At 43.0% G+C, this 21282-nt stretch overlaps 1 protein-coding gene across 5 annotated transcripts in view; it reads left to right on the top strand.

Moving 5' to 3' along the window:
• MGAT4D (MGAT4 family member D) overlaps positions 1–17549 on the top strand; it is a 29180-nt gene extending 11631 nt beyond the window's left edge. The window contains exons 5-12 of one of the 5 annotated variants that reach the window (XR_014774597.1): positions 622–668; positions 3684–3788; positions 4952–5027; positions 6568–6682; positions 8501–8631; positions 12501–12608; positions 14023–14180; positions 16312–17549. Coding sequence is in view for 2 of the 5 variants with exons in the window: in XM_084757359.1 (XP_084613485.1) it covers positions 622–668; positions 3684–3788; positions 4952–5027; positions 6568–6682; positions 8501–8631; positions 12501–12608; positions 14023–14037 (597 nt within the window). In the remaining 3 variants the exon portion in view is untranslated. Of the gene's footprint in view, positions 1–621; positions 669–3683; positions 3789–4951; positions 5028–6567; positions 6683–8500; positions 8632–9823; positions 9967–12500; positions 12609–14022; positions 14978–15858; positions 16181–16228 lie in introns of those variants that run through there. The other 4 variants (XR_014774598.1, XR_014774599.1, XM_084757359.1 and 1 more) reach the window with 4 other exon arrangements.
• Positions 17550–21282: the final 3733 nt, after the last annotated feature.

Raw genomic sequence — 21282 nt, 5'->3', positions numbered from 1 at the left:
GGTGATCACCCTTACCTTTTGAATTTTTGAGTAAAACTATAAAAGATTGTGAAGTATTAGTAGGACAGACTTTTAGTGGGGAGAAGTTGGCAACATGTATCATATTTTAAAATCCAAATTCTGGGAGCTTGTCCTTAGGAGATAGGCAAGTGTCTGAACACAGTGACAACATGGGAGCCCCGCGAGCTGGTCAGGGACTCAGACTGCACTTGTGTGGTCACCCTAATAACAGCTGCTCTGCTCTCTGCCCCGTGGCCCATCTGTGAGATCAGGGTGGTGTCGCAGGACTTTTGAGGCTGATATTAATTAGCTAATTATTTTGCATGTCTGTGCTCAGAGTAGTGCTTGGCTCAGAACACATGTCAGATACAGGATCATGCTAAGGGTTTTCATTTTAGTAACATTCCATACTTTGACACACGGAGAAGTATGCAATATTTTCTGTCAAGTAAGGTGGTTTTTTTAAATAGAAGTGTATATTTTATATTTCTCTTAGAGAGTGAAAACACTAGAAACTGTTATGTCATGATGACATTTCACATAAATTCCATGTAGCAAAAGTGTTGTATTAATAAAACCACAGGTGCCCTTAGTTTGAGTGATTTCTCTTCTTCTTTTCAGACTGATGAAGGTTATTTGAAGTCTGTTATCGACATGGTTAAAACCAAGTAAGTATTTCCAGTTAAATTTCGCATCAGCCACGTTTCCCTCTTATGTTCTACTCTTTCGTGTCCAATTGCACTATTACTTGTTTATCAGCGTCTCTTGAGTGAATCTGAGGCATGGAGGGTGAGCCTGTGGCTGTTTGTAGCATCGAAGTGCCCTAAGTGTGCAGACTGCTTATTAGATTTCATGTTTTCTTGCTGTACCTGCCTCCACCTGCACATAGGGAAGAGGAAAGGCTGAGCCAGATCTAAAGGTGTAAGTAGACTTCATGGGGCAGATAAAAGCAGAGAGGTCATGCCCGGCACAGAATCCATCAAAAGGACGCAGAGGTCAAAGGGCAAAGGGCAAGGCTTGTGGAACTTTAAGTATATTTGGGACATAAATATTTGAGGTTAAGTAGGGGTAGGCCACAGTGAAATCCTGTACTAGGCTAAGTAAGTTGCAATTGTCTGTTGACCAGGGCCATAAGCCTGGCCAGTGCGCTGACAGAGTAGCCAGCAGTGAAGGTTCCCAGTGATGGTTCATTTACCCCACTTAGTAACTGAAATGGATAAGGCAACAAACAAACAAACAAAACAAAACAAAAACAGGTGGGTGGACACTTGACAAGACTACAAGTGGAAAAAACTATCCAATGCATGAGAACACTTGGGATATGCTATGCTGTTTCAGAGATAACATAAGTGAGGGCAGCAGAGATGGCTCAGCTGAAAGCACTTGGCTTGCAAGCCTGAGGACCAGGGTTCAAATCCACACGTGGGAGGCACGGATGGACTCCCTGAGCAAGCCTAATAGCCAAGCTAGCTGAGCTGGTGAGCTCCCTAAGATTAAGTGGGAAATCCTGCCACAAGGGGGAGAGAGACCAAGGAAGATACCCAAAAACCAACCTCGGGCTTCTTTACACACACAAACGTGGAAACATGACTATAAACACATGCAGACATGGGAAAGTCAGTGGCTTCAGAAACTGCTGCATTTTATAGCTGAAAATGAAGAGCATAAGAAAATTATGTGAGAATAGTATGGTGTCTTTGCAGGACACTTTGAATAATGATTTTTAAATGATGACAGTGCGATAAATGAGTTATTTTATTTTGTGTGTGTGAAGATGTGTGTGTATGAGTGTGGAAGATGAGTGTGGTGTGTTTGTATGCAGTGCGTACACATGTGTAGGGGTGAGCCACCTGTACACACGTGGAGGCCAGGGAAGGATTTCAGGCATCCTGCCTTATCACACTGTGCCTGGCCCCACCCCTGCTCTCCAGCAGTGCTGGGGTTACAAGGATGCACATGGTTTTTAGCTTGGCTTCTGGGATCCAAGCTCAGGGCCTCAAGCTTGCACAGCAGGCAGTTTTACTTTGTGACCCATCCTCCCAGCTCAGCGTGCACCCTCCCCCTCTCCCCCCAACCCCCCCCATCCCCACCCCCATTCAGGTCAATGCATTATAGAATTCATCATGTAGTGATGAGACCTAGGGTGTGTTTTGTTTGCAGGGATCAGTCCCAAACACTAGCTTTTTTCCGAGTGATTGCCTCTCAGTTATTATACGTCAGCTAATGTAAATATATACATTTTCAATCCGTGCTTAATTTCATAAAGCTCAGCCAGAGCATTTTTGTCCAATTCTTCTAGAGTGATGAGGAAACACTTTAGGTTTCAATTGATCATGAATTTGGAACTGCCCGATAATTTTTAAAGCACTAATTTTAGAGACATAAAGTTTTATTGGGACTGAAGATAACTGCATTTTGTACAAAACCATCCTATTGCAAGATTTCCTGTACATCGTACTGTGAAGACGGCCGTTTGCTTATGATGCTGACTGTCAGTTTTGGAGAAATCATCTCAAGGACTTTTGATACAACATAAACAAACGCGCCAGAAAAGTTTCAAAAAAAAAAATTCTAGAAAACTTACTACCCAGCACTGAAGAAATTAAATCTCTCTCCATCTGTAAGAGGAAATTATGCCACCAACTGGGAAGAACTTTTACTTTTGGTGCCTTACGGTTTGGGGTGATGGCTGTCTGCAGTGTAAACTTCATATTAGCCTCCACAGCGCAAGATTTTCTATGAGAGTGGATACTGAAGTTTCATGTGATTTTTTATTTGTCTTGATTCAACGTCTATACATACCATAAAGTTGTATAATTTCATTTTAAAATTATACACTGTTCTTTATTTTTATTCCCAGCTAACATAGCCCCCTTATTCTTTTCTTCTTTATGAGTATGAGTAGTTTTACTCTCTCAGGGAATATTTGAATTAGTTCTTGTAAGGCTTACATTAGAAGCTGGATGTACCAGCAGACTATATGATCCTAGCACTTTAGAGAAAGAGGCAGGAAGACCAGCCATAGTCATTGTTAAAAAGTCCACGCAGTAGAGTGAGCCAGGCCGAGCCTAGCTAGCCCTTTAGCTTACCTTGAGAAAGTGCACTGCGTTTGGATGGGGCCCTTTGTAATGTATCCATTCAGAAAGCGACTAATGTGGTTGTTTTCCTACTGTAACCATTCTTTCTCCCCTCTTGACTGTGGAAGGATGCCTCTGACTGAAACCTTAAGGAAATTCACAGTAGCTATAATCCTGCGGGGAAATTGTTTGATATTTCGTATTCTAATCTTTATTTTTCTGTGTTTATAATATGGGGACCATTCATGCTGTGGTTTGTGCATGGAGGTCAGTGGACAACTCCGGTGTGTTCAGTTCCCTTTTCCACCTTTATGTGGGTTCCAGAGATGGAACTTGGGTCGCTGGCTTGTGGGACAAGTGTCTTCCCCCACTGGGCCATTTTGCTGGCCCATATGTTTTAGTTTTCCTGCTATGTCTTTCATTAGTGTGTGAATACTTTGGCTAGGAAACAGTACTGGCATGTTACTGGTGTCAGGCAGCAACCTGTGAGATAACCCGACTCAGTATGTTATATGGGCAAGTGTAAGGGAGCTGTTTTTAGGTTTGGCAACTTTAAGGAATTCAACTGTACTGGTGGTATTCAGCCTTCTTTGCTCCCATTTATAGATTCAAAAGGCAAGTGCAGTCTGGATCCTTAGAGGTCATTTCGATCCCCACCTTTTTTTATCCAAGTGTGTTGCTGGAGAAGAAAACATACAAGGACCAGGAAAGGTAGGACAAAGAACAGGACCTGAAAGATGTGGCATCCTGAGGATGTCCTGGAACGGGCACCTGGGAGAGAGCAACTCCAGTACGGTGACGGTGACGCAGGGTGAGGCGGGGGCAGGGGCAGCGCTGTCTGTGAATCACGGTCTGAGTCCTAGTTCAATGACATTAACTTGGTAGCATGAGCCCAGCCATAGTATCAGTCCATGAAAATGGGCAAAAGATACATCTGAGGAGCCCCCAGCTTTCCTATTCTGAATTTGCCAGCACGCTGTTGGTTATGTTTTGCCCCTGTTTACAGACAACAATTAGAAACACAGTGGAGGGGGTGGGGAAGCCTGGGATTTGAACTCGCTGCTCCTGGAAGCTACGCCCAACTTTTCTATGCACTAGTCATTTTAGACAGGGAAACTGGCCTTTCCCCCTTAATTTCCTCAACTTTGCCAATACATTCAATAAAATAGTATAGATACACAGTGCTTAGTCATTTGGAAGTTACAGGAATAAAAATGTCAGTATTTTTTGAAAGAATACCAAAAAGTTGAAACTTTTGAATGCAGACAAATGCTTATGTATTTCTGTAATAGATATTAAGGTATTGTGGGAAATGTATTGAGTTGATTTCCCCCCTCCCAAAAAAAAACAAATAATAATAAAGGGAAAGGCTTGTCAGAAATCTCTCCCTGAGAACCTATTATTCATTCATACTATATTGTACTATATGTACTGTGTCCGAATCTGAAACTGCATAAGGGTTTTTTATCCTTACATTAGTGTCCTTCTCTGTGCTCTGGACGTTGCCCTAGACCTTTGTTTTCCTGCAGCCTTTCTGCTTCATCCTCTTCCTTAAAAGTCTGAGCACCATCATTCCCAGCCACATCCCACTGCCATGGCTTGGCTCAGGCCTGCTCTAGCACAGACTTCTTTGCTTGGTCAGCATTCTCTTAGCCTCACTCTCCATAGTGAGAAGACTCGGTTTCCATATGCGACCAAGTCCAGCACTTAGATTGCAGGACATCCCTCTATAGCTTTGGTATAAGTACATACATTTTAATTTACTGCCTGTACTGTTTTTTCAGAAAATGTAAAAGTGTTATTTAATTATTGAAATATGCTTATAAATGAATCTGCTATAATGAACATTAACAGATTTTATTGTTTATTTTTAGTTGGCAAATAAAACAAGTATTGGACTTTTGTATTTTGATGCTGTACGCCCAGCCCAAGGCCACATATTATTTACAGGTGAGCACCCAGTATACCCAGTATTTAAATGAAAGTAATACTTTTTCTAGCCTCCTTTTTATTCCTTCCTTCAACCTTGTGTTGCTCTACCTTAGTCTGTAGCCAAGCAACCTAAGACCTATTTATAAAATGAATATGCCCAAAGGAAACTTAAGATCGACTATAAATTCATCTTCTTGCTGCATTTACTGTAACAGCAAAAGTTAGAAGGCACAAACTGAAAAGGAAATTTTAAAAGAAAAGGAAGACCCTGGGAAGAATTAGTAATTGCACTGTGTCCATAGCTAGGCCCATCGGCTTCAACACATTTGAGCCCTTATTATAGGTCACGCGGTGGGCCTGCGCAGACTGCAGCCACGCCCTGCCTCTCACTCTGTGAGTACTGTATAGATATACAGTTCTGTCCTTGCCTTTGTGTAGTAGTAGAAACGAGTCCGCCATGGGAATTCACTTCCTTTCAGTCACTTCCGGTGACTGAACAACAATGTGTGGTTCTCATAAATGAGTGTGTACCTCACTACAAAGAAGGTGTGCACCTGTGAGGGTTCCAGCTTTGTCAGTGGAGGCGAGAGAGAGGAAGAGAGAGAGAGAGAGAGGAAGAGAGGGGGGGGAGGGAGGGAGAGCGCTAGGGAAAGGTGGACAGCCAGCTCTTCCTGAGACTGCCAGGAAGACAAATCCTTTTGCTCCGTTGTCCATGGTGAAGCATGTGAATATCAGAAGCAGCCCGGGTCCCTTCCATTCGTGAGGTGGGACTCTCTTTCGTTTAAGGATCTCAAGTCACGTATATAAAATCAAGAAAGATGGCTCTCGCCCTCCCCATGCCTTTCTAGGACCCTGCCTTCAAGCAGGGTGGGAATGGCCAGTGCTCCCTGCCCCCTCTCAGCCAAGGTCTGTGGTAGCTACAGATAGAACCTGGAACGTCACCTCAGGCCCAGAGCAAGTTCGTGTTTGCTGTTCGCTTGATGTCTGTGTATCCTCTCTAAATTACCGTGTTGAGGTCCTAGGCCTTAGATGTGTGCTTTCAGGACCTCTGGGGTGTGACTTGGTCCAGGGGACTGAGTCCTGGTGACTGAGGTTACTGCTTTCATACAGAAGGGCAGTAAACACGTCCATGAAGAGCCCTCATCCATGAGCCCCTGGAATCCAGGACCGCTAGAGTTAACGGCCTTCACTGTTGTGTGTAAGCCAGGCCGTGGAGTCTTGCTATAAAACCAGAACGGGGCATGATTAGCTTCAATTAGAAGCTGAAATGTTGGTGAGGATTCAAATGGATTCAGGTGAGCCTTTAAGAGGGCTCTAAGGAGCCAGCTCTGGGTCAGCAGCAGCAGGACGGAGAGAAAGACACTTTTGGGTTTGCTAAATTCATAATCAGGAACGAAACCTGACTAACTGCTAACAGCCTTAGTTGCACTAAAGACTCTCTCATCAAAGACATTTTCTGTGTGTTCGAGTGAAAGTACTTTTTGTCTTTGAGATAAAATTAATTTAATGGGATCATTGGAGGTACTAATGCTTTTTTGTATTTGGCTTTTTCCTCTAGCTAGAAGACGATATCATAGCAAAACAGAAGTATTTTACACAAATAAGACAGTTTGTAAATAGTCTCGCTTCAAAAAAATGGTTTTATATTGAGTTTTCAGCAGTTGGATTTATAGGTAAGCCATAGGCTACTGTGTTGAATCAAGCTCAATCTCTCTCTCTCTCTCTCTCTCTCTCTCTCTCTCTCTCTCTCTCTCTCTCTCTCTGTGTGTGTGTGTGTGTGTGTGTGTGTGTGTGTGTGTGTGTCCCTCTCCCTCCCTCCCTCTTTCTCTCTCTCCCTCTCTCTCCTTCCTTCCCTCCCTCTCTCCCTCTCCCTCCCCCCTCTCTCTTTCTCTCTCTCCCTCCCTCCCTACCTCTCTCTCTTTCCTTACAAAGGCAGGCTCTTGTTATGTAGCTCAGGTTGGCCATGAAATCCAGCTGGACTTCAAAATCTTAATCCTCCTGCTTCATCCCCAAGTGCTGGGGATTACAGATATGGGTTTGCTTTCTGTCTGTCTGTCTGTCTGTCCATCTGTGTCCACTTCTTTCTAGGTAGCCAATATAAATGATCAAATTAACATATACACACATAAAAACACAAAACTGGGTGCTACGAGTATGCACATGTTCAGTGACAATGGTTCACGATCCCCCCCTTTTTTTTGTAGAGGAGTACTGCAGGGCCAGGGTTAGACCTTACTGGGACAGTATACGCCAGCAAATGCCAGACTCCAAGTCCAATTCCAGCACCTCAGCCAACAACTGACCGATTAAGAAACCCAACGGGTTCTCAGAGAAGCGAAGCTGCAGGAAAGGGTGGTACCTGAGCTAATTTCCAATCCATCAAAGCCACTACTTTTAATGTAGAAATGCACTGGGGGGGGGGCCAGGAGATGACTAGGGCCCAAGTATGGATCCCCAGCACCTATATAAACGCTAGGCGTGGTGGCTGTGCCCATCCCAGCTTCGGGGACACTGGGGAGAGGCCAGCCGACCTAGCTGAATGTCAGGCTCTGTAAGAGGCATGATCAAGAAAGACACCCCAACATGGACCTTGTCCTTCCCCGTGTACCTGCACCTGCACATGCGTGAGCACACACCACATGCACACACAACACGCAAACAGAAATGCTGTGTGAATCACACTGGCCACTGGGACTGTGTCGTGGTGTGATTCCAGTTTCCTCAGTTATGGTTTAGATTTTCCCTTTCCTTCCTTCTGGCCTTTCCCTTTATTTCCTTTGAGCCCTCCAGCGGCTGGCTTACCGTGTCCCTCCTTTCCAGGAGCCTTACATTAACTCATCAGATGGACGCACTCTCTCCTTTTCCTCTCTGAAAGAATCCCAGCTCTCTACTTTCACTTTGCCCCGCTGTCTAAGTGGTTTTAGATTCTAACGGGTTCAAAACTGACTTAGAAACAGAACATACCCAAGTAAGACCCTTGATGTCCCTGCACTTTCACCATCTTGCATTTACATAAATGGTAACATGATGAGACTCTTTCTGTTCCTTGCTTTTTTTTTTTTTTTTTTTTAGCCTGGCCTTCCTAAGTAAAGTTGCCCATAAGCTTTTCCCTTTAAAACTGCTAATTCTTAATAGATTTTTTTGAGACAGGTGTGTGTGTGTGTGTGTGTGTGTGTGTGTGTGTGTGTGTGTGTGTACACAGATTTGGCTATCCTGGACTCACTTTATAGATCAGTCTGGAGTAGAACAAACTCAAAGATCTGCCAGCCCCGGCCTCCCTGAGTGCCTGGATCAAAGGCGTGTGCCACCAGCCTTCCCTCATACTTTCCTACGCAAACATGATGCTTTACATTGCTGTCTCCCAACCTAAGCAGCACGAGTTGAACTCGTGGCTGAGCAGGGGCTAGCCTTGTTTCAGAACGCTCGCTCCTTGACTGGGAACAGCCCATGCTTACGTCACACACTTACTTTTCTTTTGCTTTTCTCCACAGGAAAACTCTTTCGATCAAAGGACCTGATTGACTTTGTACATTTTTTCTTGATGTTCCACAAAGTGAAGCCCATAGATATGCTTTTAGATGACGTTTTCCTGGTGAAGCTGTGCAACTGGGGAGAGCCTCTCGTGAGTGTCCCGGGTGAGAGTGTGCACCTGGGGAGAGCCTCTCGTGAGTGTCCCGGGTGAGAGTGTGCACCTGGGGAGAGCCTCTCGTGAGTGTCCCGGGTGAGAGTGTGCAACTGGGGAGAGCCTCTCGTGAGTGTCCCGGGTGAGAGTGTGCACCTGGGGAGAGCCTCTCGTGAGTGTCCCGAGTGAGAGTGTGCACCTGGGGAGAGCCTCTGTGAGTGTCCCGGGTGGGGGTGTGCACCTGGGGAGAGCCTCTTGTGAGTGTCCTGAGTGAGAGTGTGCACCTGGGGAGAGCCTCTCATGAGTGTCCCGGGTGGGGGTGCGCACCTGGGGAGAGCCTCTCGTGAGTGTCCTGGGTGGGGGTGTGCACCTGGGGAGAGCCTCTCCTGAGTGTCCTGAGTGGGGGTGTGCACCTGGGGAGAGCCTCTCCTGAGTGTCCCGGGTGAGGGTGCGCACCTAGGGAGAGCCTCTCCTGAGTGTCCTGAGTGAGCGTATGCAACTAGGGAGGGCCTGTGCTAACTGTCTATACAGAAATGCCAAACAGGCTTCAAAAAGTCACAAACACGGGCAAACAGAACAAAACAAAAACCCAGCCTCTGAAACAACAGCAAAAACCAGAGGCAAACAAACAGAAAGATAATAAAAACAAAAATCCAAGCATTTCAATATTTGCATAAATATAAATTGTCAAAATACACTGAGACAGATTATCAGAATAGATTTTTTAAAAACAGTTATTGCTATATATAATATATTATATGAATATTATATTCACATATAATATAGTTATATATAATACTATATTGTATAATATATTCATCTATTCATATAATACATATGAATATATATTCAGTCCAAATTATAGGGTGCACATGAAAAGGCATAGGTGGGGAAAGGTAGACCACACATAGAATAAGCCACCAGGAAAGTCAGAGTAGTGCAGGCACGGGCTCCATAGTGGACCTCAAAGCAATAGGAACCAATGGGAGTGCTGCCCAGATAGTCAAGTGCCCCGGACAGTCCGACAGGTACCCCAGTGGGGCCTGCCAGACCTCGATTTTGCTCTTGCTAAGGTGCTAACAAGTCTGATAAATTTAAAAAGAAGACAAAAGGCACGAGCCTTAGAATGAGAAAATATGGTGACAGAATTCACAGACCTTAATAGGATAATGAATGCTACAACTACCTACAGGTAACGTCATTGACTTAGAAGGAAAGTGACTGCTTACCAAGCCTCGCACACTGCCAAAACTCCACCATGGTGGAAGAGACCACCTGAATAAGCCTACATGTACAACAGAAGATCAGTAACTAAATAAAAGCCCACTGAGAAAGAAACATGCAGGTCTGGGCGGTTCATCCATGAGTCCTATCTAAACAAATAATGCCAATCGGATGAGTTTTACATTCTTCTACTTAAAAAAACAACAACAGATCTTGCCTCAAATTTATTTGTAAATACAGCATTAGGGCACCGGCCATCTGCAAATCGTGTGTAAGTGATTCCGTCCAGTCCATCCGTCTTCACAGCGGCAGATGGAAATCTTTTATGGGACCTTCTCGGGAACCTGAGCACCTTTAGGAGCCTGAGCTGGAGCTGCAGCCTCGGCCTTGGTTTGAGACTTGAGCTTTGGTTGGCAGAGCCTGAAACCCTTGGCCATGTAGCCTGAAATGTGCTTCCAACCTCGGGCTGAGGGATGAAAGTGAGGTGGCTGAGTTTGCCTTGGGGCCCTTTAGCCTCTCAGGATTAGCTGGTTGCGTTGGGTTTCATGTAAAGCCTCTGAGTGTGTACCCACGTGGCTTTGCACTGTTTGCCCACATCTTCCCCAGACCCTTCTTATGCTTCTTGGCAAAGCACATGTTCCTCAGGAACTTAGGGTCGACCCCTTAAGAGATTTCTGTCTTTGTGTCTGGGGTTTCTTGATGCTATTTCGGTATCATGTTTGAGACTGGTTGTGTGTGGCATGGTTCTCCGACTTGGCCATGTCTGCACAGTAATTCGTGGTTCCCAAAAGGCCTGGAACATTTTGAATGGAGTACTGGACCAGGGCCTCACCTGTGTCCAGCAAGCAATTTTAGAAAAATAAACTAAGAGGAGGCACATTCAGATGAGCCCAACATTAAAACCAAAGAGAATACAGGAAAAACAAATAAATAAACAAAAAACCCAGCGTCCTAGTACCTGGAGAGTCAAGGCAGGAAGACCATGACTTGGAGGCCATCCTGGACCTGAATGAGGTTGAGATCAGCCTGTGCTACATAGTCACAGTCACACACACACACACACACACACACACACACACACACACACAGTGAACCAGCATTAAAACCAGGGTAAATCCCAGATGAATATAAATACAAAAATCCCCAACTAAACAATGGTAAGGTAAAACAAAATAGTGAATTAAATTTTAGTTTAAATAAATTAAAATTACATACCCTATAATCGATGCATTTAATGTCTTAAGGAGGGGCTGGGGAGATAACTGGACGATGGACCACTTGTATGGCTCCCTAGGTTCTTTACCAACTCTGCCACACAACACGACAGGATCCAAAAAGTCCCAACCAAACAGCAAAGCAGGTTTGAGGAAGCGAAGCCACATGCTAATGTCACTCAAGGTGTAAAACATGTGTCCTAATATTGGTGATTAAGAGAACTTTCAGACCGATGGGGATGGAGCAGAGCATGGCCTTCTGCACAGTGAGCTGAGTCTAACTTGTGGGCTAAAGGGTTTGAGATTTCTTTTTATGAATTTAAACTTAAAGTTTAAAGTTTAAATTTAAACTTGTGGATTAAAGGATTTGAAGGGTTTGTTTGTTTGTTTTGGTTTTGGTTTGGTTTGGCTTTTTGAGACAAGGATTCTCTGTGTAGCCCTGGCTGTCCTGGATTCTCTTTTGTAGTCCAGGCTGGCCTCAAACTCACAGTGATCCTCCTGCCTCTGCCTCCCCAGTGCTGGGATTAAAGGCCTGTGCTACCACAACCAACTGTAAGATTTATTTTTATGAATTTAAATTATATAAATGATATAAAATGACCCTTAAATAGTGGTCATGATCATTTGAAATGTTTTTGTTGGGTTTTAGGATCCTGGAGATGGGACCCAGGGCTTGACACATGCTAGTCCCATCCTCTATCCTGGGCCATGCCTTAGTTGTATTTTGTTTTGGACAGCAGTGGTGGTGTGGTCACCCATTTTTATATCTTCATGGAGATTAAATCACTTTCCATCAAATATAGTATAGACTTTGTACATTAATCAAATCCTTTTTCTATTTAAGAAGAGATTTTGGAGAATATAGTTTGATTTAGAATTAATGAGTACGGGAAGACCAAGCTGTGTACTCTGGCAGAATTGTATAGACAAGGAAATAGCCCCACCACCAAGAAATCATCCAAGCTATTGAAATGAAAAGAGAGAAGAGCCGGTTGTGTAGCTCAGGCCTGTAATCCCAGCACTCAGTGGCCTGTGGTAGGGAGATTGTCCTGATCTCAAAGTCATATGGGCTATATAATAAGTTCTTCTACAGCCAGGCCTACAGAGTAATGAGATCATGTCTAAAAAAATTAAACCACAACCACAACCAAAAAAGAAATCTACTTTTAAGGCAGAGAGAAAGATGAGATTTAAAAAAAAAAACCAGTAGAATGTAGCTCGTGTGAGTTCATGAAACCACATGTTTCCACGAAGCTGTTCTATACACATCTCTTCTGCTGGGCTATCCTTGTGTAGGAAGGCCCAGAGCTGACTATTTCGTGCCAGATTTTAAATATTAGCACAGAACTCTAGAACGGAATGGATCTAAAAGATCCTGGGGACAGTAAGTGTCGGGGTCCCTGTGAAGACGGCTGCTTACTTTTCCCCCAGAAAGCCTGTCTCAAGCGCAAGAGGGAAGTGCAAATTCAGTACAGACCATCTCTGTTCCAGCACGTGGGCACTCGCTCATCGCTCCCCGGACGGATACAGTACCTCAAGGTAAGATCCCGCAACCCTTCGGCAGTGTAGCCCTGGTGAATCTAGAAAAGAGCGGGTGCTGGGCAGTGGTGGCACAAATATTTAATCTCAGGAGGCAGAGGTAGGTGGAGCTCTGTGAGGCCAGCATGCTCTACAATGGGAGACCCAGGAGAGGCAGGGCTACACAGAGAAACCCTATCTCAAAAAACCAAACCAAACAAACAAACAAACAAAACAAAACCAAACACAACTGTCACTGTTTTAAGTCTAAAATTCAAACTCTTTAGCAAGAGTATTTCAGAAAGAAAAAGTCTTTACAAATGTAAGCGGTATTTTTATTTATACCACTATTGGCTAGGTTAAAAAAAAAAATCAGCATTGTCTAGTGTTTAGTCATTCTTAAATTTTACATCATTTTTTGAAACAGTGTATTTATGTCAGTTTTAGAAACAGTGTTATTGTCCTTGGGATAGAATAATCTGAGGTAGCCATGAGGAAAGGGTTTGTTTCAGCTTACAGTTCCCTAAGGGTCAGCCTGGGCTTGCTCAACCCTCTTGCTTCGCTTCTGTGGTGGCACAATGCATCAAGATGATGCAAACACAGGGCAGAGAAACTGAGCATACAAAGATGGCTACAGTCCCAGGAATCAAAATTCCTCCCCTTATGGTCCATCTTTCAAAGGTTTCACCACTCTCTAACAGTGTCGGAGCCTAGTGACCAAAGCTTCATACACATGCCTTTGTGGGATGTTGACGGGAACCACAGTGACATCATCGTCGTAGCTGCAGAGTGGTTGTGCAGCCCTAGGGAAGCCCCCGTGCTCCTCGTAGTTTTCTCCATCTATAAAATTTAAGTCACCCGGAAGGCTCTTTTACCACTGGAACACCATTGGCCTTTGGTGTCATCACACAAGAAAGGAAATAATTACATGGATTATTTGTCAACCGAAACGGAAGCGCACACATCTATCCTGTTATCATCCATGCCTGCCCTTTTCTCTCTCTCTCGTACTCCCCTCATCACAGGGAGGATGGTGTGGACTGTCAGTGTTGGCCTCCAGCAGCCACCTAAGACTAAGATCAGGCAAAGAAGATGCTGAAGCAACCAAGGGCTAACACCATCAAATACATAAAGCAAAGCAGCAGATGCGCAGCAGGGGGCCTGTCTCTGTGGTCTCATTTTTGGTGGGGTTATAATAGCATTTCCCCCTTATATTATATATATATAGCCTGGTATATTTTAATCTGAACTCAGTAAATTCATGATGGACTAATATGAATAGGTATATAATATCTCATATTTAGATTTCATAATCTTGGCATTTTTACTTTATGGTTCACAACACATAAAATAGGCATAAGTAGCAATTTAGCCCTTTACCAAGTGTGATTATATTAATTTTATTTATTTATTTATTTTTTTACATTCCTAACAGGATGCTTTTTACTAGGATTTTCCTAAATCTCACAACTTCTTTAAAAATTATCGGACTTGTTTTTGGGAAAAAGGGTACAGCAAGAATCAGATTTTCTCCAATTATACTGAATAAGAGACTACATTCTATATCTTTTCAATTGAGCCTTCAGCAATAAAGTGAGTATACAACTTTGATCTGTGCACAATAATCAGATGGCTGTTCCTTTCACATTGTAGAAAGATCTTGAGTCTTATATGGGTTCAAATTTGTTGTTAGAGTTTCCTTAATGTTTATTAGTCAGATGTTTCAAGAAGTTTTATATGAAGTAAGTTCCCAAACCTTAATATGTCTAACAAATGTACAATAGATCTACAGCATAGTTTTATTAAGAAAATCATTTTATGGCTAGTCTCCTAGCTTGTATCACAAAAAAAATCATTATCATGTCCTTTTATGATAACCTTAAATTTTTAAATTATTTGAACTTTGACTAGACCTTCAAATTTAATAAATATTCTATAATATGTGTATAGCAAAACCTTTTCCTTTTGTGTTAATAGAATAGTAACTTCTTTAAATTCCTACAAAATACTCAAAAGGGGGGTATGCTTTTTGGTTGTCAGTCAAGCCAAGTGCTTTTAAAAAAATAATCAGTTAATGTGTTTGTGTGAAAAGCGTTTTCATTCTTGTGCAGTGATTTTCTTGTTGTTTGAGACAAGGTCCCACTGTGGAGCCCAGGCTGGCCTCAGGTTGCAATCCCTCCATCACTGTCTCCAGAGGGCTGGGATTGCTGGCGGGCATCATCACTTGCTGAGCACAGTAACTGATTTTACAGTGGGTACGTGCGCCTGAGTGCAGATTCCTTTGGAGCCTCCAGAGCTGGAGAAACCGGTGGCTGTGATGGCGAGTCTTCTGATGTGGGTGCTGGGACTCGAACTCAGGACCCCTGGAAGAGCAGTCCTCCCCCTAACTGCTGAGCCAAGTCTGAATTGGATGTGCTGTGTGCATTCCTATAGATAGGTATATCTAAGGGAAAATGATATGAAACTTTACCTTAGAATGTAGGGGTGAAAAAACTATTTCCCCCAAAGTAGCCATGATATTTTTATCCCACTGTGACCTGGTTTTCCCGCAATTACACAAAACTCAATTACATTATTTTACTTAATATGATAGTTAAAATTTTACACTTCATTAATATATATGTATTGCACTTCACTATGTATGTGTGTATTTTTTGAGACAGGGTTTCTCTGTGTCACCTTGACTGTCCTGGAATTCACTCTGTAAACCAGGTTGGCCTCAAAGTCACAGAGATCCACCTGCTTCTGTCTCCCAAGTGCTGGGATTAAAGGCGTGCACTACCACACACAGCGAATCTGACCTTTATAAGTTATTATAAAAGGATTATCATGAATGCTTTCACTCTTGGTTACCCTGACACTTGTATAGATGTATTTAAATTTTTAATTATAAAAAAATAAGAGCTGGGCACGGTGGCACATGCCTTTAATCCCAGCACTCGGGAGGCAGAGGCAGGTGGATCTCTGTGAGTTCTAGGCCAGCCTGGTCTACAAAGCGAGTCAAGGCTACACAGAGAACCCCTGTTCTCAAATATTCAAAATAAATAAATAGAATAAAGTGTGGTTTTCCTACTTTTTTCTTTTGAGGGGCTTTTAGCATACTAAGTAATGGGTTAACTGTGGCATTTATATGCGTATTTGTTGTCCTTATCCCTCCCTACCTCCCCTCAACCCAAACCCTGATCCCACTGCGACCCCACCCCGCATTTCTCCCTAACCCGGCTCTTGCTGTCACCTGCCTTGGTAATCTTCTTCTCTCTCTGCTCCAAAGGTTCCTGCCCTTCCCATGGTCTCTCTTCTGGCTAGTGGGACTTACTAAAGTGTCTCACACAGCCCACGGCGTTTCTTTAGCTGGGATGATCATTTACACATACCGTTTCCCAGGAGCCCTGCAGATGAATTTGCACTCAGGAATTTGACAATATGATCACATTGAAATTGGCATCACCTACTAATGCAGTGATGAATTGTAGGTTTTGTTGGGGCCCAGTTATCTTTTCGGCTTCAAGGAGGTGGTGGTGTGATGAAATTGAGGTGAACACAATAACTGAATGTTATCAGAAATTACCATTAAAATGACTGCATCCTTACTAATTATAAGATTCTTTCTAGATGTTATGGGATTCTTGCTTTTATTTCAGGAATACTGAAGAAAATAAACAGACAAGAAGAAACTTTGTCACACCTGATTCTCTGATATGTTGGTTCTAATGGTATCTTTCAGAAATCGGAAGAGTGGAAATAGATAAGTTATCTAGAAGAGGAAAAAGCAATGAGTATTTGAGTACATTACATGACAAAAATAGAGACTTTGCCAATGACATTTTAGTCTAAAGTGTTTAAGACGACAAAATGAGAGAAGCCTCTAACATCTAAGAACTGTGTTTTATTGACTTAGACAGCAAAGCATCCGTTTACTTTCTATCACACAGAAATAGCTAACGCTCAGCAGTGTGCTGCTGTCACGGACACGCTCTATGGGAACCAATGTGCATCTTGTAATTCCTTTGGCAAAGACATCTAAAGAGAAAGAAAGATTTGACCCAGCCAGGGCCCCGTTGTACCACCGTGTCTCCTTGCCTCTTAATAAGTGCATTTCAGCTGGAAACCCACCGCTGAATGCCACGCGAATCAATGATCATCACACACTATTTCTGATAGTCATCTCTAAAATCACCACAGTTGGATCCATGAATGGTTTGGGAGTGTTTAGTTTCCATCTTTTCCGCACTGGTTTCTGATTGCATTGCTCTTAGGATGAGTTTATTTGTGTGATAATATCTAAGGACCCTTGTGAATCGGAGTGTTCCATGACTTACACAGAATGTGTGGTCTCTTGAGAGATTATGCATTCTTCATGAATGCTTTTGTATTGCTGCTTGCAAATATGCATTTCCAAACTTGAAATATAGGTGTGAACAGTGTGTGCCAGTTTAAAAAAAAAAGAAGAAGAAGAAAAAGAAAAATGTGTGGTCTCTGGGCATGCCTTTTCAAATGTTGCATTCACTTGTTTTTTATAGATTTTGATTTTGTAAATTTAAAAAATTTTAAAAATGCCTTTTAAAAAGCATTCCTAATTGCTGGGTACAGAGTTCACTGGTGTTTAAGTCTTTTTAGTTCTTACAATATTTTACCTACCTCATCCATCAGTTTCTTATAGGCATCTCTTAAGGCAGGCATTCAATGGTAAAATATTCCATTTACTTTATATATTTTGAACAATATGAGGTCATTCTTATTTCTGTGGAACCCTAATTTTTAAGGTCAAAGTCTGGCATTTTCGGATTGCCTCTGAGCTTGGTATAAGAATAACGGACTCCTATTCTTAGTGGGTCTCCTCTTGGCTTGATCTGGGGAGCCTAGATCCCCTAGGGAGCATCACATAGCCCACAGGAAAGATTACAGGCCCAACCCTTTCCTGATAAGAAACCTGTTCAGTTCAGCAAGCACCCTATGCTAATAAGATGTCTTGATATCTTGGCTTTCAACCAATGATCTTTGTTGTTGTTGTTTTTGGTTTTGGTGGGTTTTTTTTGTGTGTGTGTGTGTCGGGGGGGGGGGGTTGTTTTGTGTAGCCCTGTGTAGCCCTGACTGTCCTGGACTCACTTTGTAGAGCAGGCTGGTCTCAAACTCACAGACATCCATCTGCCTCTGCCTCCCAAGTGCTGGGATTAAAGGTATGCGCTACCACTGCCCAGCCACAACCAAAATTAACTGTACTTGGAGATTCTCCCCGACCCATAGGATAACTAAGTACTGCTTTTCCTTCGTATGACAGGGCTGTTTTGTTACATGTAGATTAAGTATCCCTGGCACCTCTAGCCCCAGCAAATCAAACACATTCACCCTCAAACCCCTCCCAACTGCCCAAGGTTTATAAATCTCTGATTCAGGAATAAAGGTTGGCTGCTCTCTCACTGCATTCCACCACCTCAACCATCTGAGACTCGCTTATTCTGGGGAAGAATTGTCGCTGGACACAAGGGCCTTGACAACAGTGGCGGAGCTGCCTGGGCAGCTACTGAAGCCCATTCCATCATGGAGAGAGCAGTACTGATGGCTGCGACGCACCTGCTGGGCCTGCATCTCACTGCACCTGCCTTCTGGCCTGTTTCAGGGGCCCGCCCGCATCCTCTGCCACGCTTAGCATGGCAGCTTAACAAAAGGCTGGAACTCTTTTGGTATCAACACGGGCTTTTGGAACTCCTGAGTTTCCACTGCCTTCTGATACCAGCAACCTCATTCTAAACAAACTAACTGTAACAGTGGGAAACTCATTTCCACCTCCCTGGGTGGGACCCGGAGCCTCTCCTAGCCCAGAGGTCTTGCCCTGAGTGCTCTAAGGTGCTCCTGAGAAACAGGACCTTTGACCTTGAGGTCCCCTGCTCCCATCTGGAAGCAAGCAGTGCCTGGACCAGTCTGGTGGACACAGAACCTCCACCACTGCCAGGTGATGAATGATGATTTTTTTGTAATTTAACCAAATATTATGTCTTAGTTTTGTATATATACGAATACATGCACATGCACACATGTACATGCTCGTGTGTAGGCAGATGCCCATATTGTTACATGTGCAGGTGCGCATGCTCATATACGTACATTCATGTGGAGGCCGGAAGTCACCTGTGTGTGGCATTCCTCCGCAGCTTTTTTTTTTTTTTAACAATTCTCTTACTGGTACCTGGAGTTGATCAATTCGGCCAGGTGACTGAGCTATCTCTCTCGTCTGTGCACATTTGCCTCAGCACTATTTAAAGAAAAAAAAAAGGTGATCATGACATAAGGCATGGCAGAAAGCATTGTCGCCGTGGCTAGTCAGATACATATGAAAGCCTGAAAGAATTCTAGAGAAAATCCATCCAAAGGAGATGTCCCAAGATGGAGAGGAAGCTGGGGAGACTTTGTTAAAACACACACACACACAACAAAACAACAACAAAACAAGGATTAACCCAAAACTAACACTATTGTGTCTAATGACTGTATTGCACGTTAATTTTTTTCACTGCAGAATTCAAATGCCATTTGCCAGGGGGATAAAAGGCACAGCTGTGATAGGAGACAGTGAGAGCTTGCTCTGCTAAGGCCTGTTTATAAAGGGTTATGTGGAATAGACCGTATTATGCCCATTTTGCTAACAGTGAAAATATTAGCAGAAGTGAAGAGACAGGGGAACAGAGGATGGCTTCCCTTTCCTTGGCCCTCTGCCAGCAGTCCCTATAGTTCTCTGATGACTGGGTATCCCATTGTGCGCCTGACTTTGGGACGATTATGCAATCGTTGCTGCCTGGAGACCCACTGTGTTTAGGTATGCCTACAGTGAACTGCCTGACCCAGGCTGACTAAGTCAATCTGTACCGAGTTTTCATTCTCATCTCTTTGTGCATTTGCTTTCCTGTCTGTCACCTCACACACCTGCAACACGTGGACCTTTACAAGAACGTTCCAGATCTAAAGCTTTAGCAGAGTCTATGAAGTGCCAGGCAATGTAGCAATATTTGCATAGTAATACAGTAATGATGTCTCTTTGTTCTTGTGTAGGGGGACAGAGACACCTAGTCAAATAGTGTGGAAAACTGTGTACTTAACAATCCCCTGGTTGAATTATGACAAGAGTGAACAAATAGTGGGCATTCAAATCTGGGCAGCTATTTTTCTTGAGAACATTATTTTTTTTCCTTTGAAATATTTGAAAAATACTGTTAGCATCCAAATTTATATGTTTTTTTTATTTTAGTAGCCACTTCTACCATTAGTGAGGAAGTCCTTTGTATGAGCTGAGTTCTGTTTTGCTGATGTTAGATATCTCTAAGTCCAGATAAAATGTGTGTGTGTGTGTGTGTGAGAGAGAGAGAGAGAGAGAGAGAGAGAGAGAGAGAGAGAGAGAGAGAGAGAGATACAGTTCATTAAGATGAACGCCAAACATATACCTTAAGCCAGAGAATTTATATAGAAAAAAATCAAAGAAAGTTATTGAAAGGTAAAAGGTGCAGAGCACCCACCAACTCCAGGTGATTACACAATGGCACAAGAGAATGCAACTCATCGGATATTTCTTGGCTCTGAGAAGTCAACCCATAGGTCTCCCACAAAGAAGGCAAAGCTTTAAAAGCCCAGATAGTTATAGTCCATTATTTCTAAAAAAGTTTCAGATCACAGCAAATTTCAAATTCTTTAATGGTGTAAGTGTAAAGATATTTAATCTGGATGATAAAATTCCCTCTCTCTCTCTCTCTCTCTCTCTCTCTCTCTCTCTCTCTCTCTCTCTCTCTCTCTCTCTCACACACACACACACACACACACACACACTGCCTATTAACAAATGCTAACTGGTCCAAAGTTCCTCTGTGCAGTGTTAACTGTCCAAGCTTCGTCAAGAGCACAGCAAACCATGTCCTGATATTTACATCCAAGATATAGGCACCCCGGGACCTGTTAGGAAACTCATTACATTGAATAAATTGGTTTCAGAAAGAACATTTTATTACTTCATAGAAGCTGGAGAGATATTTGAAAAAAATCGGCATGTCTCCCATACACACATGAAAGAAGCTGGAGATGGAGCTCAGGGGTAAAACCTCATAGAAAATCCATGGTCCTGCAGGGGAAAGGGATACATACTGTGATGATGCAGGCTTACTTCTTTGATGTGTGCTTCCCATCCTTCACTGCTTATGAAAATACAGGACAATTCAACCATCAGAATAGATTTAGTAATACATAAGACACTACCTAATACTTAAACAATTATGAGAGTGTTGATCGGCCACCCAAAAGGTTCAGACTGCAGAGGGATTTTAATCCAGCAACTCTGGCAGGAATGCAGACACAGCCTGCAGATACACATCACGAGAGGCAGCTTGAACACACCTCCTTCAGGTAAAGCTAGGGCAATTTGGGTACCACAGAATCTGAGCATGGTGATTGGATAAAACACAGAATCTATGAATCTATGCTTAGATAGGATGGATTCGTGAGTGGAGATTTACAGGGCAGAAAACAGAACATTAACACAGACTCAAAGTTTGCTCACACCAAGTAATACTTGATACAAACACTACACAAAATTAGAAGCATAAGAAAGGAAGGGAAAGCAAGCGGGTAACACCTTCATGGAATGTTAATAAAGTTAATAAAGCCAATTATGTGTCTATGGCAAATTATTAATATTGCCAGAATGAAAATACATAGT

The sequence above is a fragment of the Acomys minous genome (genome assembly GCF_964271855.1).
Source record: "Acomys minous genome assembly, chromosome: 14".
NCBI lineage: Eukaryota > Metazoa > Chordata > Mammalia > Rodentia > Muridae > Acomys > Acomys minous.
This window is presented reverse-complemented; position numbering and strand designations above follow the sequence as displayed.